A 25,332-nucleotide genomic window follows, 5' to 3' on the forward strand; every position below is an offset into this window, starting at 1 on the left:
AAAAAACAATGCAAACTGTAAATAAATACTATTTATTGAAAATATTGCATGTCGTCAATCAAAAACAAAGACTTGTTTTCGTTTTATCAACAACATAAACGTGAGCTTGACCACTCAGACTTCAGCCCTCATCAAAATTGGAATGAAAATCAAGTACAAGTCTCCTTCCAGTTTCGTTTGAGGTCTGATTAATTAGCAGATAATTAATTCCAATGTCAGGGAAGGCGATTGCTAGCATTTGTTTACGCATGCATACTTAAAAACTCAATAAAAGCACAGCCTGTTTTTGAAAGGTCCATTGCACTCTGCTGAGCTTTATTATTACACTGAAAAACAAACAAACAAAAGAAGTAAAACATCAATGTCCTCAACACCTGGGATTACACTGCTCTGCACTGAAATATCCCACACACTTACTGTATCTTGGTCCAATGTGTTGTATGTAGTAACACTCGTGGTGAAAGTGAGTCAGTGAAAGCAGAAAAAAGGGTTTAAAGTTTAAACAAAAGTCATAGTAGATGCATTAAAAATAACTGGCATTTGATACGCACTGATTTTACTCCAAATACATGTGGCACGTAGTATTGCTTTAACCCTAACTGTCACTATAATGCCATGTTTTTAACAAATTCATGTTCTATCTGGTAAAATGAGTGATTATATCTGCAATCTTATTTGCAGGTCAACTGCAAAATGCATGCAAGTAATGATGCATTTGTATGTACAACTAAAGTGTTACTTTGTAGTTTTGAGAAAAATTTAGATATATTTATGAATTAAAGGTATATATGCATTAGTGTAGTGCACAAAAGTTCAAAGACTTTAAAGATGAACAGGCCGATACAGCTGCATAAATTTTGAGCCAACAGCATGCATCAGGAGTCTGCCACGATTCGCTGATTATCAACAGACAGGAATGCCCTTAAAATTCATTATCTTTATTTTGCTTTATCCACTTTTTATTCCTGATTCATATCTTTCACATTTGTGTATTAATTGTTGACTGATTTAAAAATAAATGCTTAGTGTCTGCTTGTCAGCCAGTCGATAGGTAGCCCCTTAACTGGCTCAGAATTTACTTTCACCACTGAGTGCAACTGACAGCATGGCTTCTGTTTGAGAAACGTGAATGGCACAAAGAAGAATTTAACAGTATTTTCATACATAATTCTTCATTGCTTGCATTGAACAAGCTTCCCGTTAAACTATTTTTTTAATACTCAGATCGACCCATGTCCGGCCTCTCTCCACCTGTGGTCCAGCACTCAAATGAGCTGCTGGCACTTTCAGCCTCATCAGATACCGAGTTTGTTGGCTTGCGTCAGCACCACCTTGAGTACAGGCATGAACGCTGAAGTCTCGCTGAAGTTGCTGTTGCTCACTATGTGGGTGTGGATGTTGAGGCCCTCTGTGTAGGATCGGGACTCTATGCTCCTGGCTATGTTGTGCAGTCCTCCTACAATGGCAGGGGAGAGCTGCACAGAGGAACAGCAGAGTTACGTCAGTAGAATGGCCAACTGTAGCAAATCAATGCAAAACACCAATTGGGAAACAGTCATTATAAGGCAGTTGATGGCATGAATTTTTGACTGAGACTACATTTTATAATATGTTTATTTCTTTATACATGAAACACCTCTTTTTAGAAGGAGCTTCTCATGTGAAAATCTGCTGAGTTGTTTAAACTCCGGAGGTCAAATTTCTTCATGTTTTGACTATTGGGCAAAACATCAGAATTTACTTTCACCACTAAGTGGTTCTCATTATCTTTCTAGTCTGCTTAGAGACAATGTGCACATTGTAAATTCACAGCATATCAAGGCACTTGCAGATGTGTGCATGGAGTATCACACTAACCTTATGATGACTAAATTTAAATACAGAAAATGATTTTAGGCTGTGAGAAATTTTTCACTATTTTCTTTACATTTTACAGATCAAACAACCATTTCACACTCTTGTTAAAGGCAAGATTCACTGTTGACCTCTGCAGTGGTGTGCTGGATACTCACTGTCTGCTCTCTGAGTTTGTCATAGAGTGCCTCCAAACGTTTGTTCGCGTCATCAAGCTTCCTCTTAGTTTGCTGTGAAAAGATCAAAGAACACTCAGTTACTCATCTAAGGGCTCACTTTGTTGAACTGCACTGTTAATTTCATTACATAGACTCACAGGGTCAGTAGCTACAGCCAAGCATTTCTGGATCAGCCCCTCGAATGTAGTCTTTAGGACGAGGTGCTCGTCAGGTATGGGTTTCTTCATGATCTTCTCAGCAGGGATGGACTGCAGAGGCTGAAGGGTAAAGTAAGAGGCGTGTCAACTAGTATTTACCAAAAATATAAAAATGTGAATCATTCATCATTAAAAGAATAAATTTCAAAAACTTATTCACAAAAATGATTTAATATGAAGGCAACAGGCAGAGTGTTACAGGCATCGCCCTAAAGAATGTAGCCTCATGGGCAGTGTAGTCCATGCTGCAGGGAGAATGGACTGCCATACCCGTTATGTGTCTGTGAGCGCGAGGAGGGAGAAAAAGAGTCGAAAAGTAAGAGATGTCACCCACCAGAAACGGGAGATAGAAGCATGTAAATATATAATATATGTATAGAAAGTTGACCCAGACAAGAAAGTAAAGCTAGTTTTCGGCTACGAGCCCGACACGGAGCCCGACGTATTAGCCAGAGGTCCCTTTACCTGTCTTATATACGCGCGGAAGATCGCTGAAAAAAGTGCAGCCTTACCTAATGTCCACCCTACTGTTACTCATTTTATATTAAGATTTAAAAATCTAGTTGCTATTGGTATGGCGAGTAACCTTCAGTAAAAGTAATAATTCACACAACAATAGTACATTCATGTAGTTGTAAAAAGCATGATAATATATTAAGTAATCCAAAGTATTCAGAATACGTTACTCTCATTGAGTAACGTAACGGAATACGTTACAAAATACATTTTGGGGCATGTATAATGTAATACAGTTGATTCTAAGGTATGTCTATTGGGGCAATGAAAATCTGGTAAGAAGCAGCAGTGCTAGACAATTAAAAACAAACACACAGATATATCATTTCCTCCAGACAACCATCTGCAGTATATCATATACAATCTATGGTTTAACATTTAGTTAAACCTGAGAGTTATTTACTTGGATCACATCTCCAGTGGGTGCTCCTGGTGCACCCTCCATGCTGGTCTTTGGCATTGCAGGGTTCATAGGTGGAGGGGAGAGCTGCTGCTGCTGCATGCCTGAGTAGGGGACCTGGACACCGGGTTGGCCCTGCATCATGGCCGAAGGAGCCCCAGAGGACATTGGCTGTGCCTGAGGGTCAGTGCCCAGCGGGGTCATTATGGGAGCAGTGATGGGGATAGGAGGGTTGTAGCTCTGTGGAACCTGCTGAATAGAAGTAAGCACAGTTTGTTTAAACTCTGTCATGGCTGTCTGTCTGTAACTTAAACACAGACATAGATGTAAACTGTTCTAGTAGTTAGCTAGCCAAATGTTGTACCCACGCCATGTTTAAAGTATAATTATTTTGCAGTTGTTGCAGTTTTATAATTAGAACTGACAGCATCGGACATATTTTCATACTTTCACTGTTCTACTTGTGTAAATGCAAATACAGATCAGCACGTGTGAGCTTGTTCATCAGCAGCTAATGCTGCCTAAATGATATAAAAACTCTGCCTGTCTTATTTTGTTTTGGACAAAGCAAATTCAGCACACCAAAACATCAGTTTGTACTATTATCCATAATGAACTCTAAAGAAGCTTGGCATAAGCCAGAAAAGAGGGAGTTCAAAGGAAAAGTTGCCTCTTTTGAAATGTGTTGGCTTCATTCAATTGATTTCTTTGACAAAGACTCCTTTTCTGTTACTGACTTTACTTCAGTACTGGGTCTGTTGTCATAACAATAATTCTCCATACAAGGCCAGTCGTCATAGGTAAAATAAATAATGAATCTTATTATGTATTAACAGAAAATATAGAGCCAAACAATACAATGATAGCACATACTTCAAAATAGCTAATTGTCAAAGATCTTTTATGTGTTAAAACATATATACACACACACACACACACACACACACACACACACACACACACACACACACACACACACATATATATACATAACTTGAGTTACCTCAAAATGTTTCATATTACCATAAAAACTAAAACTGCCTCAGTTTTCAGCTTGCATTGCGTTTTTTCAATTTTCACTCTATATTTCAGATAATGGTACCTTTGTCCAGAGGAACAACGACAGGCAAAATGTTCACATTATTTAGGCAGAATCAGGTATAAACAGACCACAAAACGGCATTTCTCATCCAACAATTTCAATAACTACAAATAAATCAATTTACCTCCTCAAACTGCCTGTCGAACAGCAGCAACAGAGTAATATAAATGTGTCTTAATTCTAAAATGTGTCACTCAAACTCTGATTAATGAAACCTACCTTCTTTTTAGGGGCTCGGGTCAGGGCTGGAGGATCATTCCAGCCGTTCTGAGGCCCTATAATGGAAAACAAATCTGTCTCATGTTTTGAATTTTTATTACAAGTCCCCCTATTAGCATTTATAAGAAGTTTAAAAAATATAACCACATTAATTGGTTATTGATAACAGACTATGATATATCTCTAAGGAGCTATAAACATTTTTTTAGTTCTTTATTAATGCGCAGCATTTATCATTAATTCTTTTTTTCAGCAATGAAAACAATCACTTATCACTGCTTTACGGTGCCATTCCTTAAATGTTTAAACAGCTGCCACCTATTATGACATTGTTCAATAAAATTTAACTTTTATCATTTAAAAGTGACATTATTTTGTGTTACATACCATGAATTAAACTGCTTATAAATGCTAAACAGGTGCAAAAACACACTGTTAACCAAACTTTGATTTGTATAATCATTAGATTCTGTTATGTTTAAAAGAGTGAGTATTCACTGTGGTTTTCATTAATTATTGTGAATGTTAAAGATGATTGCATCGTATCAAAAAAAATGTTGTGCAAATTTCTTCCAGAATAGATGGATTTTATTACACGTGTGATTGTACGCAGGTCACAATTATACCCGTGATTTTCTCATACTCTGTGGAGCCATGCAAACTGTAAAAAGTATGATTACCTGGCTGTGTCCATAACAACTCTGTCATCTGAGCATTTAGCATTTCTCTCAGCTTCAGTTGGAAATGTTTTCAGCCATAGGACAACACTGATTTTTACACAGTTTAAACTGTATGATTACTATTATCTATGGGGAAAAAAAGTAGTCTGGTTTGTTTACGTGTTCATAGTTGGTGAATTCTCCCAACAAATCAGAAAAGGACAGTCTCGATTATCACTGTCTTGCTGAAAACCTGTGACATTGTTGCTTTTTGCAGTCTTTTAGAGCAGGACACTATTGATTCACACTTGAACTGCTGTCTGAATAAAATATCATCTGGTTGTGCTATGTCACCGGAATAAGTATAGGTGTAATATTAGCTTAATGCAGAAAGCATATTCAATTTCCATTGTAGTACTATTTAATTGATTTTTGTGCATACCTTCCTGCCATATATACTAAGATGACACAGGTAAATAGAAGCAAATTGAAAATCATTGCTAAATATGAAACCTACCCATAATTGTATGGGACATGTAAGTATTGTAAGATTTACATTTACAACATAAACATCTGCCATTTAGGGTTTAAAGTTACTGTCTATGTGGATAATACATTCTGAGTGCTTTTATTGTGAGAAATGACCTTCAGACACCCAATATGTTCCCTTTTTGTAAACAGTAACAGAAAACATATTTACTATTGTATAACCAGTGCACCATTTAAATGCAAATTGCTTTGATAATTAAGATTTAATTTAATAGTGACCAGAAAAAGTCTGTTATTATTCACATTATAGCAGGTAAGATGTAATAACCTGCACTGCAGGTTAACACTAATGAAATGAATTCATTTAGTAACTAGATATGATATTAACTGTTAGTGTAGGTAAACAAAGGAAACTGGAATCCTACTAGTTTTAAAGGCTGAGAGAATTTGTAAGGAACACAGTGACAGTGAGGGTGATTAGAGGCATGCAGACCTGTTCTCTGAGAGGCGGGGATCAGCTTGTTGTCTATCTTTGTACCTGAGACTCCACTCGGTGGAGGAGGCATGTACGACACAGGAGATCCTGGCCCGCCATGCTGGAAAGAAACTCCAGAGGACGGAGGAGTGGAGTAGGAAGAAGAGCTAGGAAAGAAAAGAGGCTGGGAAGGAGGAGAGGAGGACAGGCACTGGTTGATGGGAGGCTGTCCAGGATAGACTGAAGATATTGGCTGAGACTGGACGGGCTGTGTGTACTCAGAAAGAAAGCCAGGGGGCTGAGGAGGGGAGGATGGCTCTACTGAAGGAGGTGGATGAGGAGGAACAGAGGAGTACTGAAGAGGCTGAAAGAGAGGCATGCCACCAGCTCCATGCTGGTACTGGTTGACCTGGGGGTAAGCTGGGAGTCACACAGAGGATGTTCTGTTAGTGAAAAAACTGTTGCATGTTAAACCAAGTGCACCATGCAACAGGATGGTTACAGTGCAGAGCATGCTGAAGTACTCAATGTTTTGACAAAGAGATATACAAACTGAACATTCTCACTTCCTGTTAGTAACTAAGATTAAGTATGACAGCACAGAAGAGATCCGACATTAGCGTTAAACAGCAAAATACTTGTTAGTGTTTCAAAGAATACACAAATAGATTAACTGGTGGAATCCTGTCTCCTTTATACAACATTTAGATACTGTTGATTCATTTCCCCATACATCACTGCAGCCTGAAGGAGGAGCGCATGCTCCACCTAACCTCGTTCACAAGTACAGTGCTTCAACACCAGTTTTTTTTTCTTGTAAGTGCAGCTTTAAAATATGCCAAAAATGATCAAACCTGCACAGCTCAAACTTGTGTGTTCATTATGTTGGTCTGATTTGGTTCAATGAAATTAGCTCAGTGTGCATCATCAATGAATAATAGCTTCTGTAGCCAGAAATCACAGAAAGGAGACAATAAAAGCAACTTTTATATAATCATCACGTTTTGAAGTTTTCCTCATGGTTTCAGTAACCCAGAGATAACTGTCTGTACACTGATGATTACACTGCAGGCCGGAACTGCAGATAGATGACTCGGGGCTTATAAAGATAAATAGTAATTAGATTTCTAGTATCTGTAGTTGAAAACGGGTATTACATTGAGCCCATTTGATGAACTTTTATCAACAAATATAATTTCGTAGCCCATGATCATCTAACTGGATCATATTGTAGGAATATTCCTGTTTGTTAGGTAAAAAAAAAAAAAAACTTGAATAAAACTGTATCAAATGTGTTTGAAATGTGCAAGCTGGTAAACTGTTTCTTACTGAAACCACCAAATGAAGCACAAACTGTGCATTGTATTGTCAAGGGTATGTGTGTGTATTAATGTAGTAATACAGAAAAAAAAATATATATACATATTGATAAATTTGGGCCTAATGTGCAAGACAAGGTTGTTCTACTAAAATGAAATCTATTTTTTTCGTAAGCCAATGCCCCTCATGATAGACAGCTAAGTTCTGGAAGTGAAAACACTTACGCTGGTACTGATGAGAATACATGTAGGCAGGAGGGGAGGAGACTGGAGGAGCTGCAGCCGTGCCTGAGGCTGGAATGCCGTACATCGGGTTTGAAGGCTCCACCTGAAAAAGCAGGGACAACAAATCTGAACTCTTCCTCCTCTGTCCACTGAGAATCAACACTGTGCTCTACAAAAGCAAGTTATGTAGTGATTATAATAAAGCTTAGTTTTGCTAGAGGGCAGAATAGTCTTATGTTAAAAGAACTTTCACAGATAAAAGTGATGCAATAACCGCACTTCAGTGAAGCTTAATTTGTGCAGAAGGGCATGCATTTTGTTTTAAACCATGAAGAGTAAGCTATAAATCATGCAGTGATTCACATTAATTATGAGGCGGCAGCAGAAACAGATTGAATGAAGCTTTTGAATGCACTGTAGCCACGGAAGTACTAACAGGAAGTTCAGTGATGGTAGCTAGCAATGAGGGTTGGAAGCCATGGGAAGGTTTGGGATGTGGACCTTTGGCCTGCTCAGTGAAGCTTTTTAAATTGCAAAAGGAAGTGTGTGTCAAGGTTGAATGGGCGGTAATGCTCAGTATACCTTCTGGTCAGAGGCGCTGCCTACTTGAAGAGGAGGAGGGACATTGGGGAGGGCTGTGGGAGTTTGGTTACTCCAGGAGGTGACAGTGGAGGCTGCCCTCATCTGAAGCACACAGAAACACACGGCACATACCAATGATGGCCGCAGCATGGGAGGGGAGCACACACCAAACAACGCCACAATGCACAAACATTGGACGGGTGGACATAAGAGAGGACTTTATACGAGCCAAGGTTCAAATTACAAGAACACAACATCCTGAAAGAAAGTTTAGACACAGTAACAAAATTGCCCAGATGCTGATAAAAGTACCCACAGCTTGTCATTTAAACCCTGGCAAGAATGGACTGGCAAATGATGAAATGACTACAACACATCAGGAAATTAAAATGAGCACTTTGTCAGGTAGTTAGTAAGTGTGGAGATGTCAAATTTAGAGGAAGAACAGGAAATAGACCAGTCTGCCCTCAGGTCTGATATAAACTTAAAGCAAGATTCAACATGAACACATCAAAGAACAGATTAATCCACACACATGAACTGGAATTGTAAATTAAGGCTAAGAGAGAGAGATCTTCTCATTTCCTAGATTTAAAGACAGACATTGTTGAATAAACAAAACTCCCAAGAAAAGAAACTATGTTAACTATATTCTATGAAATTGTATTATATTGTATGAAAATGGTTATACATCTGTTTTCATTAATGTGGGAAAATGTGGCGATCACTTACTTGCAGTATCTCTTTTTTAAATCCAATTTTTTATTACAGTGTAGTTAAGACTGTGTATGTTTATGCTGGATTTCAGAATCTTATTCTTGGGTAGTTTATACATTTGTATAAAAAATTTGTCAATAAAATCATAACAAATGCAAATCAGAGTAAATGATAGAGAGATAAGAACCAAGAAAATCAGATCTGTGTGTAAACACTGTTATGAGATGTAGTGGCAGCTCTGCGGAACATACTGGCTGGTAATACTGTGGCTGTGCTGGGGCGGAGGCGGATGTAGGCATGGGGACTGGTGCTGCTGGGGTGGGCTGAGGCACCATGGTGGGATGGACCTGGGTGTAAGGATGCCGAAGCTGAGCCCGAGGGGCAGGCAGCTGAGATGGAGCTCTCTGGGTTTGCACTGAAGCTCCAGGAGCCGACCCCTGCTGCCCAAGAGCCCGAGTGAGACGGTCACGAAGCTGCTGAATGGCAACCTGAATGGAGCAAAAGACCTGGTTAGAGCCTGTCATTCTTGATCAGGAAAGCTACATTGCATATTAAATGATAAATGATTTCAAAAAACACCAGTAACAGCAATACTTCTCAACTGATCACTTCATTTTTTTTTCCTTCTGTAGTTTCCAATAACTGAGCACAATAAAAAGTGTGCATGCCATCAAAAAAATACTGGAATAAAATGGTTTTTACTGTTTGTATGTTTGGTACCTCTGTTATTATTTAAGAAAAAAAAATAAGATGGCCTGTATTTATATAGCGCTTTACTAGTCCCTAAGGACCCCAAAGCGCTTTACATATCCAGTCATTCACCCATTCACACACTGGTGATGGCAAGCTACGTTGTAGCCACAGCCACCCTGGGCCCTCTGACCACCACCAGTAGGCAACAGGTGAAGTGTCTCATCCAAGGACACAACGACCGAGACTGTCCAAGCTGGGGCTCGAACCGGCAACCTTCCGATTACAAGGCGAACTCCCAACTCTTGAGCCACGATCGCCCCATGCGGTTAGATTAAGAATTATGAAACTAAACAGACTGAAAAACATTATACATTTTTATTGCTTTGCACACAGACAAATTAAATAACTCCATTTGTTATTTAAGTAAAAAAGAAATGAGCTTAGTAAGGTTTTTCGCTTAAGTCCCTCTATTTGACCATGTCTGTCTGGGGTCTGATGGTCCAAACCTGTGATGTCAAACTCATTTCACATTGTGGGTCTCATAGAGCCCCCTTTAACCTTAAATGAACCAAACCTGTCAATGTAAAGAGGTTTAACAACACATTGAATCCCTCAGATGTCTTAATATAAGAACTGACAAAAAAAATATATAAACTGACTATATAAAAATCTAAATTTCTATTGTTGAACGTGAAAAAGGTCATTTACTGTCATTTAAATGTCTGGATGTTTGCATGGAGAAGAACTTTATTAATGTAAAACTGTTAGAGTCCTGTTAACAGCAACACTAACAAGCTTGGTGAGCAAGCAGCATTTCAACCTGTACAGGTGCACTGCACAGACAGACATGTAATCCTAAGTAAGAACAGCACTAAAATGGTGGAGCAGTCCAGTTCAGTGATGCTTCGTTTAAACTGATGCTTTTAATTAATACCATAGACTCTGTTCATGGTCATGAAAACAAACTTATAACCAGTAACAATGAAAAACAGCAGGGATGATTAGGCCGAGTGTATTCATGGAAATTTATATCTCATTAAGGACAAATACTCCCAAATATTAAAATATTAAAAACACACACACACACACTTTTCAGAGAGCAGGTGCAACAAACAGCAGCTGTGTACATACCTGGTTGCTGTTGTCAGGCAGATAGGTGATGGCAGTGGCCAAACTGCCCTGGGAGGCCAGCAGGTTGGCATACTGGCTCATCTTCTCAGCTAGCAGGATGCCGATAGCAGCGGGGCCAGAGCGCTGGGTCTGCTCTACTGCACGCCGCAGCACCACCACTTTCTCCACCAGGTCCTGAGGCACAGAGGCACAATATATGAGCACGACAACGTCATTAATTAAATATGTCAATGGTCACTTCGAGAAATATTGGCTTATTGCCAACTATAAACAGTTCATAATCCACAAGCTCCCTGTTTACTTAACCAGCAACTTTATCTACTTTAATTTGGCTTCATGTTTAGGACGTGCTTTCTATTTTTGTCTCCAGAAAACTGTCTCTTTAGCTGCTAAACACTTCACAGTCTTCACCAGCCAGTTGCTACTTGTGTCTGTGTGCTCTTTGGTGCTGGAATGGTAGCATATAGTTTTGTCCTGGAATGGAAATGCAGGGACACTGCAGGGTTAGGTGAAGATTTTCCTCAGAATTTCTTTGCAATGACTTATCACTTGAGCCATTACTAATACAAAAAATATTGGTTAACACAGATTTAAAGTAAAATTAATATTTTTGTTCATAATATAACGCAAAATGACGAAATGAAAGGTAGTGACTGTCCTAAGCTCAAAATAGGATTGTTTTGGTTCATTCCCACTGTAAAAGCTCTAATAAGCCACTGTTTAATTCCTGCTAATCAACAAAGAGTAGAAAGACACAGCTGGAGAGAGCTAGTGAACATAGAGGAGTGTTTAGCAGCTAAAAAGCCAGACATATTCCTGGAAGAAACAAAACTGAAAGATAAAAGACAAATTTGTTCAATCAAAGGAAAAGCATTAATAAGCTTGTTTCTGCCACCTACAAAGCAGCTAAACATGTGCCACTACACATTTAAAAAACAAAACATGAGCAGCAGAGCTTCTATACCTGCAGTGAGAGAGGAAAGTGTCCGTTCTGCACTCTGGTCCAGCAAGAGACAAGTTTCTCCACATTGCCAGCACAGATGTAGCACAAACAGGCTTGGGATTGTAGGTTAGCATCTTCTGATGCCTCCAGTCTGTCCCCGAGAAGGTCTTAAAAAATTGAAAATCAGGATGGACTGAATGTAAGTAAAGAAAATAGATTTATTTATATAGAATTTACAAAATGCCTGGATAGAGAAGAAAATCTAAATACTAAATTCAAACAGTAAGTCTTCACCTTAAAAAAGGTGATCGACCCCCTGATATCCAACAACAAAATACATGTGAACTAACCGCAGAGGGAAGAGAACTCCTCAGGCTGAGCGTAGGTCATGACGGCTGCCAGAGCCTCCTTCCAGTTCTGAAGGTCACACGTCTTCAGGATGTCGTGCCAGTCTTTCATTACCACTGCATTGATCAGCTGCAGGACAAATACACAATTACAACACCAGTAACACGTTCTTAATCAAAAAACACTCAAGGAAGTTTCCCCCAGTTGTCACCTTGGTTATCTTGCTGTGTGATTTTGTAAAATACTTCTTCTGGGTTTTTTCTAAAAGTTCTGGCCCTCCAGCAATGGCCAATATGATGCTGTCCGCCAATCGGTTGTCATGGAGACAAAGCTCCACAGCTCCCTCAAAGTCTCCAGTCAGCAGAGCTTGTGTGATGAGCCCATCCACATCTGGCAAGAAATAAAAAACCCCATTATGTTTAGGAAAAAACCCAGTGGCAGGTGTGAGCTTCATAAGTGTGACATCTTCATGTCCAACAAACAAAGCCCTCCTCGAATGGCTTCTGTCTTTACTGGTGTGAGACCTTCAACCAATTTATAATCATATAACAGCTGTCTGCTTTAAATGTATGTCTGAGCTTTTCTTTTATAAAGAGCTGCTTTTTCTTCCTCTACTGAAAGAAAAGTAAATCCTCAAAAGCAGCAGACTTAGCTGTTAAAAGTTCAGACATCTCTAACTAGATTCATTTAATACTGAAGAAAATACTAGCAATAATGAGTCAGAAGAGTATAAGTTTCCACTTAAATCCACCTCCTAGTGGATTTCTTTTTCAACTCTCTGGTGCCTTGCTATACACACCTTTGGATTTATCCTGCCACATATCCATACCCGTTACAATTTGATGATGGTTAAAATCCCAGGGCAAACAACAAATTACTGAGTTAATGCGTTGAAACACTGATAGTGCTGTTACCTTGACTAATGCTGAGATTGACCCCTCCTGCTGGTGTTGGAGCTGGAGCTCGGACCTCAATAGGGGCTAATGTCTCAGCAGGAATGGGCTCCTCATCAACTGATGCTGTCATCTCCTATAACAACAGAAACATGTAATGATGCTTCAATCTTTTCTCCAGCCTTCAAGTGTTCCAGGATACTAAAGATTTTCTAACATAATGAAAGGCCCTGAGGCTAAACTTAGTAACAGTACAGTTTCATAATCATAATTTAGCAGGTTACCATGCCAACACTTGCTCACTAGCATTATAAAGTGCAGCTGAGACTCACTGAAATGTCCTTAGTTTTGTAAATTTCAGAAATGTAAGATTATGCAAAGTCATGGGATCAACAACTTCATGACAGGCCACCCCAAAGATGCTGAGATATTTCATTTAAAACAACAACTGCCAGCCTCATGATAACTTTAGTGAGCCCTCCACCTTCCTGGCACAGTGGATACCTGTGCCAAATTTTTGCTATTTCAATCAAGTAAATGTTGCCATAGCAACAAGGGTATACGTACCAAACTTTATAACAATTCATAGTTTTTTCTGAGATATTTCAGTTTGGACTAACCCCTTGAGCATGCCTAAAACCAACTCAGAATCCATCTATTCCTGCATGAAGAGTCAAACAGTGTTAGTAATCAGATTACATGGTTCATTAATTATAAAAAAAATATGCACACCCAGACAGGTGTTTTCAGCTTTCCGTAGTGTTCAATCAGTTTCCAATAGGTTGTTTTAATATTTGGTGACAGCTCCACATTACAGCCAAAATGATTTTGGAGTATTTTTTGTTCATTGAGTTTTCTCTATTATAAATTTAAACAATGTATTATCTTAATCACATTTTATTACTAATTCATGGACAGCTGTGGAAATAATGCTGTATTGATTCTCCTCAAATTATCTGAAGTTCATTACTGAAAACAGCTAAAAAATTTGCACTCCTGTAACTTTGCTGCTCAGCTCTTTTTAATGGGGAAACAAAGGTGTACCTGATCTAAGGGGATCTCTTCCTCCTCTTCCTCCTCATTCTCATTCTCATCCACCTCCAACTCTGGGAGAACCTGATCCAAATTTGCATATGGCTCACTGCGAAGAGCATCTTCTGGATCTGCCGCTGGTGCTGCTGTATCCTCATCCTCTGCTTCAGGAGTGGAATTGAGATCAAGCATGGCTGCAGGCTGAAGGTTTACAGCAGCAATCATGTCAAATGCTGCCTCTGGAGTGTCAGCAGGCGGCATGAAGCTGAGGTCTGCTAATGGCTGCAGCGTGGCTGGAGCGGGCACATCCACCTGAACAGAAGAGGCGGAGATGGATTCAGAGTCAACTGCATAATATGATCTGCCACATCAGGCTGAGGCTGGGATGTGTGCATCACCAGAAACAGTATGGATTCAGCTTACTGGGGCAGTCAGGTCAGGCATATATTATTTAATTGGTTTCAGCTAAAAAAAAAAAAAAAAAAGTGGATTTAAATCAACATTTAGGGAAATGTGAATTTCAAACTGGGATCAGAACCTAAGTCAGACCAATATTATTTTCCATATGTCAGAGAATGAAGACAAAAGCAAAATCACTAGATTTAGCACTGGAGTAAAGCTCCTATTTGAGGTCACTGGTGGAAGCAGATGCATAAACACTGCAATACATTTATACAGAAAGCGAGCAGTGCATACAAGCGCGTGTGACAGAGTGCTTTCCTAAAGTGTGCGGCACTGCAGACTCAAGAATTTCCACTTTTTTGCTGTGATTGTGACTTTCAAATGTCGAGCTTCCTCTGAGTAATGTCAAAAAGCGAAGTTGAGTTTATAGCATTGAAACACGACTTTGTTGCTTACAACACTTCCCATATTGCAAAACATAAGACAGAGACAAACATCTTTTCCGCCGTGAACTGAGGCTTTGACAAGCTGTAATTACTGCCAGCAGCAATCAGTCAGACTTTTTTATTCTTCTGTCAGTGAACAAATGCGAACAGATCAGAACAGGCTGAGTTGAATGGAGACCAATGTGGGGTGAAATATGGACTGCATAGCATAGCAGTGTCGTGAAAATACACGTGAGGAGCAAATAAAAAGTTTACATCAATGTAAAACTTTGCTCATTTAAGAAATGGTCTTGGAATGGAAAGACAAACATTTCAAGACCATAGGAAGTTTTTTAGAAGGTAACAGCTACATCCTTTTAAAGAGGCAGGCTGACCCTTGTAGCAGCTTTTCATTATGTTTAATGTTGCATGTAGTGTTGCATTTGTGTGCACCTGATAAATGTGAGCGTGATGGGATACGGTCTTTCAGTTCAGTTTTTGGAGTCCAACAAAACCTGAAGGAAATGTTACATTATTGAGCTGCTAAGTCTTCCTGCTATGAAAGTGGTGACACTGTGTGTGTAGTCCTTGTCTGGAAACCTGAACAGCGGTTTAGTGATACATTTTCCAGTATAAAACTGCTACTATTCATCATTAGACTGCAAACATTATGTTTAATGATTTTTTTACAAATTGTTATTAACTTCACCGATTGAGATATAATTTTGCTGCTTTACCCACAGAATGAAATGTCAGATGAGCAAGAATCATGTCAATAATGTTTTGATATCCATATTTCTTTCTTGCTACTAGGAAAAGCCTGGAAAGGTTTCATTCCAAAGTTGAAAAAGCAGGAGTTCTTGTTGGATTAGGGTTCGACTTTTTTGAGTTGCTTTTGTTTGTGAGGATTGAGGGGAAAAAATATCTTTCAGTTTAACTTTTTGGTGATTTCCTGCCTATTTGGAGCAAACAGATGAGATATAATTGTAAAGGCCAGGATGTCCTATTTCAAGCACACTGGGACTTAAGTCAAAAGATATAGACCAAAAACAAATGTCCATTACAGAGGACATAAATGAATAGGCTGAGTCTCAGGAGAGACTTAAAAATTACAACTCTCCATGACGCTTGTTTAAATAAGAAAATCTGATGTGGCAAGCCAATAGTCCTTTTCCAGCAATTTTACACTAAAGGAAAACTTCAAACCTGGACTGCTCAGAAAGCACAGCTCAGAAAGCACAGACATAAAAATATCTGAAGGAGGATGCTAGCTGACTAGTTAGTGTGTTTCCCACTACTTTCCTGTGCATGCAGTACTGTGCAAAAGTCTCTCATTGGCTCTCCAATGAGTGGCCTTGAGAAGTACTTCTCCCGGCTTCTCTATGTCTTTGGACATTGGCTGCTTTTTCACACATTATCAGTCCTTGTACCAGAAAAACTTTTTGCTTCCTTTTCATTCAGGGTGTTGTCTACATGCATATGCACTTTGTTACTAGCAGCCCATCACAAAAACATATCATTTGTTCCCATTTCATATTTAAGTTAAATCTATGAAAAATGTCAAAGATATTACAGTTTGACAAGAATAAAACAGTATTTTTTACACAGGTTGTGTGTAGTGTATCCTTTAAAAGACTGAGGAAACTGAAGAGTGGAGGACAAAAGAAGAAGATCTAAAAAAACTAATAAGAATTAGAAATAAATCCAGCAAAGACCTGATACAGGTCCCGAGAGACACATCTGGCCCTTCAGTTAATCCGTCTACTGTTTGACAAAGCTTCATCAGAAAGGCGGGGAAACAGGGAGAAAAGGCTGAGGTATGCCAAATTACACAAGAACTGAATTTAAAATCTTTGGCTCACATCATTATCAATTTGTACAGAGGAGGTTAGGAGAGAGTGTCTACAGCCCTTTGTAAAACATGGAGGAGGATATGTTATGGTTTAGACCTGCATTTCACTGAGTGGTGCTGGGGATTTTGTCAAAACTGATGGAATTATGAACACAGAAAAGTACTATCAGATTCTGATTCACAATGCAATACCACCTGGAAAGCATCTGATTTGCACCAGCTTTATTTTTCACCATAACAATGATCCCAAACACACTGCCAGTGCAGTAAAAGCAAACCTGGATAGAAAAACACTATCAGTATCAGTGTTGTTTGGCATTCCTAGAACCTAGATCTCAACATTATTGGCGGAGTGTGGGATCATCTTAACTAAGAACAGAAAAAAACTACTAAGAGCAGTTAAAGAAATGACAAGAAAGCTTGCTAACAAACTTCAGGCTATGTTAAAGGATAAAGGTGATCACACTAAGTATTGACTGTCACATTCATCTTTATTCACTTTTAAAGGACACACATCAGAGTGGCATCCTTTATCGCTGATACCCCATAAAGAGATTTAATGCTGAGATACTCCTTTAAAATTCACAATATAAGATTAGCTGCTTTGACAAGCTTACCTTCAGGGGATTGGCAGACTGCTCCTCTAGTGCTGCTGAAATCTGACAACAAATGGATAAATTAATCACAAGTTCAACTGAAAAACATGCGTAGCATCATATTTCACATGCAGATGAACAGATAACATGTCGCACCTTTAAAGCCAGCTCCTCTTTGTTGTACCCCAGAAGTTCCAGGTACTTGCTACGGATGTCACTTTCAAAATTAACCTTAAAACACATAACATCCACATTAGCATTATCCACACAAATTTCAGCAAAAACATTATTGATTAAAAATTGTGTTTTTTAATGCTTCCTCATACCTTAAGGAAAGACCAAACAGTTTTTTCAAACTCATTTTCAGCCACGTCGATCTTTTCCTGGCAGAAGTCCACGAAGTTACCTGAACTCAGAGTGGCCTGCAGCTGGTCGGAGCGCTTCAGAAAAGCTGTTTCTGTAACAACCTGGCTCATGTGCACAACGTGAGAAGTGGGCTGCTGAGGCTGCTGGGGGTTTGGTTTTGTATTCTCCAAAGATATCAGCTTCCCACCAAACTAAAAGGAAACAAATCAAAAAAGATTTCAAGTGTGCTTAAAAAAAGAAAAGCAGTCTCACCGTACTTTTGATCAAAGCTTAAAGAAACAGAACTCACTGCAAACGAGGCTCCCACAGGTCGGCGAATCCACTTGGGTGGCTTCTTCAGGGGGTTGACTGCAGCTGGAGTAGCTGGAGTCTGAGGCAGCTGCAGGGGAGGCAATGTTTGCCCTGTCCCAAATGGATCCATGTTCCCAAACGAGTTGCTAATCTGTAGGAAACACACAGAGTCGAGGTAGACAAATTAATATGAACAAAAATAAATAATTCACAGCTCTGAAAAAAGAGAGAAAGGATAAGTGTGGTTAATTTCAAGCTGACATTAAACTGAAAGTTTGCTCTGGACTATTTAAAATCCCCCTGGTGGTGTACAAAGGCAAAGCTGCTATAAAAAACTGTGTCATTTTCCAAATATTCAGGGACCCAACTGTAAGTCTAATATAAATGATGCTACTCTTATAGTTGTTTTAAATGTTTAAATGTTGTTTTTAAAACAATACTTTAACAGTCGTCGGTTTAGCTCAGTCTGGGAGCTTTTGAGTCTGACTTGCAGCCTTTTGCTGCGTGTCTTCCCCACTCTCCCTCCCTCTCCGCTTGCTTCCCTGTCTATCTTCACTATTCACTCCCAGCCCACTGTCCTTTCAGTGGGCTGGTTTCAGTCATTATGCAAATGTACTGTTTATAAGATTGGGGAAACCTGCAGTCAGCTGAGACTGAAGAAGTCACTTGGATGAGTGACGAAACGTTTCTCCCACTGAAAACGCTGCGTCCAGATGAACAGAATCAACTTTTGGAGATATCTTCACTACTGCTATCCAATAAAGGCGAAATGCCAAAAAAAACCCAAACAATACTTTTATTTCAGGAGACTTAATCTTACCTGGTCAGCGTGCCTCTGGCTCTGTGCCTGGCTGCTCCCTCCCATGATGGAGTAGATGTCGATGTGTCCGTCGAAGCCCGCGGCTGACAACACAGCGGGGTTTCTGGGACACCACTGGATGTCAAAACACCACTGGCTGCTGGTGGGCAACTCGTACAGAACCTGAGGATTCAAGAAAATGACTTTCCAACCTCAGTGGCAATCATGAAATGATAACTGTCAGTTCACAAACATACACACACACACACACACACAGAATTTTCACCTCTGCTGTGTTTGGATTCCAGCACAAAATCCTGCTATCCTTCCCACAGCTCAGAAGCAGCTCAGGATCTGCTAAGCTCCAGGCAATGGCCAGGATACCCCTGTCAAATGAACCGTCAGATGAAAAAGAGCACAGTTACAATCTTTTATTCCACATTATCAACACTATTTAAAGGTCTAATGGTTCTAATGGTACAGCTGAGCACTGCAGGTTTTCGCAAACATAGCTCAGACAGGAGGAAACTGTATTTTATGGACTAGTCGGCAGCAGTTTAACAATGATGCTACATTGAGTATTCCAGCAGCAAGAAAGAGTAAGTGGGCTCAAGTGTTTGCTATATCTTAGAATTATATTAGCTTATGGATCAAAGGAATATGATATATCGGGCTCTGGATACGCAGATAAAGCTTGTTATAAAGATACATTTAGTCTGCTTTGGTCTTTAGGGAGACTTGTTATCAGTAAGAAAAAGTATAAAACAGATTAGATTTAGACTGATTTATCAGTGCTTACCTTGAGTGATGCTCTAGAATCTTGAGAGGAGAGGTAGCAAATCGTAAGTCCCACATCTGGATGACGGGCATCCTGTCGTCCTCCGAAGCCAAGACCAGCTGAGTGGCCACCTCTGGGTTCCAAGCCAAGCCAGAACAATGCATCTGGAAAGAAACACGCAACAGTGATCTTAGACTGTTTAAGTTGAGTAGACAGAGCCAAAGGACTGGGAGAAAATGCAGCATGTTGAGGGTTTCTCTGACAACGTACTCTGTTGCTGTGGTCGCTAACTTTGATAATGAGGTCATTTTTGCGGAGGTCCCACACTGAAGCTCGACCCCCCGGGCTGGCTGAGGCCAAGATGTGTTGGACCTGTTTGTTCCAAGCCACACAGCTGATGTCTTCCATTGGCTTTAAGAGAAAAACATAAACCATTCATATGGACTGTTCATTCATTAGTGTCATATACAAATGTTAATTAGATACATGAATTGAGAAAAACTGTGCCCAACATAAAACTGACACTTAAAATATTTGAAAGATGATGATATAATAGCAGAGTAATACCAAAAAAGCACTAAATGGTACATTTAAGTATACGAAATGTACAAATGACAGTGGAAAGGTACTGTGTAGTCCTTACAACAAAAAAGCATCCAAATTAATGCTGATTCTAGTTATGGATTTATCACTAACTGTAGTAATTCTCCCAAAATGTTCAGCCTCACATTTAGTATAGTGAAAATTAACCATGGCATGTTGTAAACAAACTGACATTTAAAGAGTTAAAGTTCTGAAAAGGAAAACATTTTAGTCATATTTGATCATTAGAAGACCGACATTGGTTAAAAATGCAACTGGGTGAAAATGGAAAATGCCATTAGTAGATATTTATTTTGTTGTTATGTAATGGCCCTTTTCCACTAATACTTACTCGGCTCAACTCAGTTTTGGTTGTTTTCTAAAACAACTGAGCACCACGGTGTTGGTTTTTGTGTAGCCATTTCCCTTGTTAGAAGGTTTTAAAAAATGGCAGTTTTGATTGTTGTGAAGGAGTCATTCTTATGACTCATCGAGTGATGTCCCTGACTGGCCAATCAGTGGCGTGCAATCTGTTGACGTTACACTTTCGGACTGATTCAGATCGCTTCAGACCCCGGCCGAGTAGGTGCTAAAAAAGCACTTAGTAAGAGATACTACCACCTATCAAAAAACCCTAAAAACCAAGTTCAGCTGAGCCGAGTCAAGCTGAGTAAGTTCTAGACTAAAAGGGCTAAAATTCTTCATACTTGTGTTTTAGGTCCTGGTGTCATTGGAGAGCCAAAGTTATTCATGTCCCAGATATAGATTTCAGACTCATTTCCACCTGATGCAACAAGGTTTGTCTGCAGGAAAAAAGGACACAAAACACCAAATGAGTCACTGCCTTGAGTTTAAACCCAGCTTCAAGCTGAAATCCTTTGCACAAGGTGAAAAGCACCATACTTGGAAAGGGTTGACATCCAGAGCTCTCACTGGCCCTGTATGCTTGTCGCTCTCAACGATGATGGCGTCGCTCTCTCCGCTCATTATCTTTGCAGTGTCGTACAGGATAACATTGCCATTCTCCCCACCTGCGATGAGAACACCAGAGGGATGACCCTGGGAGTCCATACCATATGGACCCCACGCCAACTTGTGGTATCTGTGAGGAGGAAGAAGAAGAAGAAGCCCTGATTAACAGCAGGACGAAAAATAGAAAATCAGTAATATTACTGTGGAGAGTTCTTTATTCTACCTGTGACTGGAGGAGAGGCTGCCACATGATTTCATATCCAGAGATGGCTCAGCCAAATCCAGCTCAAAAAACTCCAAGGAGGCATTGGTACTGAAGGAGGCATCCAGCTGCTGAGCTGATGTTCCTGCAGGAATACAGGTATCAAACATCAACAATTAATAAAGCAACAGAAACTCTATATGCAGCTATGTTTATAGATTAAGCCATTTTTCCAACGCATAATCCAAACAATTTACAATCTTTGGTTTGCTGTAAAAATCTGCATTTTTTCTTGTCCTACATTGAAATTAGAAGAATATCACATAAAAATAAAAACAATAAAGCCTTTAAGTCCCATTTTTTATTAAAAATTGTTATGGATATTTGTCACTGCTTTCTGATCTTCAACAATAGCTGCACCACTGGATGAATATATCCACTATCACTCAATATTTATGAAGGGGATTGTTATTGTGATCATTTAGCATTCTTCCTCTTTTTACTTCCCTAATAATGAACTCACAAAGCACAGAACTGAACAAGCCTGTTGGATGAGAGATGAAACATCTTCACAAAACTTTAAGTGCAGTTGTCTTGTTTTTTCAAACTCTTATACTATGTAGAAAGGTTTTTTGCAGTAGTGAGGAAATCTCCATTCCTGTGTCTCATAGCTTTCTGAGAACCCATGCTTAGGTAAGCAAGTTAGCTTTTCACTTGTTTTTTATTTTTTTGTTTTCTTGTTTATTTTTCGACCGTTCATTTTCATCTGTAGGGGAATATTCTAACAAATGGATTCTAAAGTCAAAATGTATGTAAGAAATTAGATGTGAAAGGTAACAGAAACTATGCTTGTTCAGCATGTAGATAAAATTCAGCCTAACTGTAACACTAATACTAAGTGGTTTACCAGAGACGTGCTGGCTTTTACCTGATTTATTTGTAGCGATTGAGGCGTTCCTAATCTCACTGTGTACTTAAGGTCACTAAACAAGCCGATTCCTTGCCATCTGAATCAGACTTTCAGAAGTGGACTTTGTGGTATGTTTTCGAAAATTGTCCTGCTGCATAACCCAGTTGATAAGGGCCAGGTAGGTTTGGATAATGTTTTTGTATCATTTAAAAACTGCATTTTGTATTTACTTGAGTTATCTTTATCTAATATTAAAACCTGTTTGATGATCTGAAACATCATCAAGTGTGAAAAATAATATGCAAACAAGGAAACAAAACAAGCTGTTAAGATAAATGCTCTATTTATATCATCAGTCCAGAGCATTTTATCCCTCATACAACTGATTCTTGGGGATGTGCAGCATCATTTATTTGGCAAATTTTGCCTTTCTAGTATCCATCCATTCTTAAACTGTGATATTACATATCTGCATGGTACTGCTCATTATTTGAGGAAAAAAAACCTTCCAGCTATTTCTGCAAAAATAAGTTAAATAAATTCTTTTAAAAGTGTATTTTACTAATAAGAATAGCTCATATGATCAATTACTATCTAATACATTTACTATATCATGTCAAATATGTAAAACAGGGATTAAACAACAGTATGATGGCTAAAATTGAAACAGAAGAAAACCCAGCTGAAATGGGACAGAACATTTTCTGTTGGTGTACATTCAAAAAAAACCTGACGAGAGCTGCGGAGCATTTTAAAGACTATGGAAATGGATGGTGAGAGACTGTATTAGTTCATGTGCCTTACAGTCCTGACAACAGAAAATGTGGTAGCATCACATTAAGTGTAAATTACAGATAAAATACTCTATTCATTAACACCAACTACAGTTTGTACAGTCACACCATAACAACTCTGTCTCCAGAGGTGCGGAGTTGATTTATCATTCATTCTTATTTAGTGAATATGGGTTAAAAGTTCACTGATAGCACCCACTTTTACAAATATTTGCCCTGGCCTCCTGCTATTTTCATAATAAGGACAACTTCATAGAGAATTCTGAAGCCTGCATCGTCTTCACATGATTAAATGTCCCACATGCTTGCAGCCCTAAATATACAACACTAAACATGTCATTTTCCACTTAAAGAGGCTGTGAAAATGGCTGAAGTAACTGACATAAATGATGTAATTTCATGTCAAAGTGACAGACGGCAGCAGATGCACGCCTGTACTGATGCTCTCTGCATGCTCATACCTGTTGCCAGGTAGATGGGGTGGTGCTGTGCAGGACTCCAGCTCTGGATGGCTGTGCGGTTGATCACTTTAAGTTTCATCCTTGAGAAATAAGGGCATAGTTTGAACGACTGTGCAGTGATTATTACAATTTATTTATGACACTTTTCTCTCACTTTAGCGTTCAGAATAACCAGATATTGAATCCTTTCATGTAGTTTCGTTTCTATGACAATAAAAAAGAGCTTAAACGATCAGTTTCAAATGAAGTGGCTAAATACAATGCTTTTTAATGGTAGCTTTATAAAGGTTAACATGTGCAGTTTTTTCTTAGCGTTTCCCCAAGGTATGATCACTTTAGAGGTTCCAGCTTTAGAGGTTCCAGCTGAATCTTACTGAATTGTTTATTTGAGTTATAGCATCGTTTACCACATTGTAAACACTGTTAAGTGTTCATTAGACACTTATGACAGGCTGAATATATACGTAAGCAGAAATCTGCTGTGGAAACAAAAATCAATATTGATAACTTTTTATGTGTTGACTTTTCTATCAGTTCAACCACAACACAACATCTTCATGGAGTTGCATTTATTGCAGGACTGCTATGGATTATTTTCCGTTAGGTGTGCTAACAATATCAAAGAATTTTAATACCATATTAATAACGACTTTCAAAAGTGTGAATCTGTCTCTTTTACATCGAGGGGAGCGGACCGCTTAATAAACAAGTAGTTACAGTTTTACACACGCTTTCCCATTCATCTTGCTGCTGTAATAAATACACTAGTTACAGAGTAACAAAGGCCTGCTCTGACTGGCACTAATTATCACACGCTTTGTGTAGCTCGGGGCTGTGTCGGGAAAGGACATCAGAAATGCTACATTTAGCTTTAAAAGAAGTTTTGCAGTCGTTTGGTTAAAATTACAAAATAAAAGTCCTTGCTAGCAGCAAGCTAACAGCTGGTGGACCAATTAAAAGCCACACAGCCGTGTCGTTTATGAGCCTCGAATAATACGAGAAATGCGCGTAAATTTATTGTCACTTCTTGTACATGTTTACTACGACATGGTTCAGCTTGGACTAATGCAGCTGCAATGAGATATTGTGTTTAGAAGCCTGCTAGCTACCTGCAGGGACATATGAGAGAAGAAACAGTTACACACTCACACAAACCCGCACACAGATCTTATTACTTCACTAAAGCAGCTTACCTTCTCTTCTTCTCTTCTTTTCACATGAACGCACACATTAAAAAAAGAGTAGGCAAACACTAACTGTCTCCGCCCGTACAGGTTCCCCTTTCGATTCTGCTCAGGGATTTACAGCTGTAGAAACAGAAGAAGAGGCTACCGGGTCCCGGCTGCGGACTCGAGACAGATTTCCACGTCCCCACTGGTCTCCATCAACGTGGCACTAAGCAACAGCCTCCTCCTGCCACGAAGAAGAACGACTTCCGGGGGAGCTTCTCCCTGTTTGCTAACTTATGCTAATGTTAAGATTTTTATAATAAACGCTAAAAATATTAGTAATAACTATTTTATGTGAGCATTTATCATTTTAAAGTGTTTCTTTATTAAGGAGTAGGAATAGTAACGAACCGGTCTTTATATCATTTAAAGTATTTCAGCATTTCATTTACAGTAATATGCAAAAATCTTTAGCCACCCCTCATTCATTTATATTTTGCTCCCAGTGACTCGAGCTGTAGTTTTCTCGGCATTCTTGCTGTTCTTTTAGGGTTTTATTTTTTCAGTCACATTCAGTTCTTGTACGGCACCATTTTGAAAGGAGTGATTCCTTTTTGTTTGTTTAAGCCACTTGACACTCATAAAAAGGGCACCTAAGCGATAGGAATAAATAACAGGTGTATCTTTTGGTGCTTTATACATAAAAACTACATGGAATTTAATTTTTTGCACATAACATAAAACACATTTTAAATTCTAT

General features: G+C 39.1%; 1 protein-coding gene across 8 annotated transcripts; it reads right to left on the reverse strand.

Moving 5' to 3' along the window:
• Nucleotides 1-16: 16 nt before the first annotated feature.
• On the reverse strand, nucleotides 17-24,833 carry sec31a (SEC31 homolog A, COPII coat complex component). 8 transcript variants are annotated; one of them, XM_026173114.2, is made up of 28 exons: nucleotides 24,597-24,833; nucleotides 23,404-23,483; nucleotides 21,260-21,383; nucleotides 20,968-21,166; nucleotides 20,772-20,867; nucleotides 19,753-19,893; nucleotides 19,504-19,646; nucleotides 18,991-19,090; nucleotides 18,726-18,887; nucleotides 17,904-18,056; nucleotides 17,575-17,805; nucleotides 17,405-17,479; nucleotides 17,270-17,311; nucleotides 13,986-14,285; nucleotides 12,963-13,077; nucleotides 12,260-12,438; nucleotides 12,051-12,177; nucleotides 11,722-11,867; nucleotides 10,758-10,931; nucleotides 9,185-9,421; nucleotides 8,217-8,318; nucleotides 7,635-7,737; nucleotides 6,154-6,510; nucleotides 4,468-4,523; nucleotides 3,150-3,395; nucleotides 2,171-2,290; nucleotides 2,013-2,084; nucleotides 17-1,475 (listed from the first exon to the last, which is right to left on the reverse strand). In XM_026173114.2, exons 2-28 carry the CDS (start codon nucleotides 23,480-23,482, stop codon nucleotides 1,296-1,298), a joined length of 4,059 nt encoding a protein of 1,352 aa, XP_026028899.1. In that variant the 5' UTR covers nucleotide 23,483; nucleotides 24,597-24,833; the 3' UTR covers nucleotides 17-1,295. The 8 variants fall into 8 exon arrangements, with proteins under 8 accessions (XP_026028899.1, XP_026028898.1, XP_026028897.1 ...); XM_026173113.2 differs by having other exon boundaries at nucleotides 3,150-3,398; XM_026173112.2 differs by having other exon boundaries at nucleotides 6,109-6,510.
• Between the last annotated feature and the right edge of the window lie 499 nt (nucleotides 24,834-25,332).

The sequence above is a fragment of the Astatotilapia calliptera genome, chromosome 7 (genome assembly GCF_964374335.1).
Source record: "Astatotilapia calliptera chromosome 7, fAstCal68.1, whole genome shotgun sequence".
In the NCBI taxonomy this organism is placed as follows: domain Eukaryota; kingdom Metazoa; phylum Chordata; class Actinopteri; order Cichliformes; family Cichlidae; genus Astatotilapia; species Astatotilapia calliptera.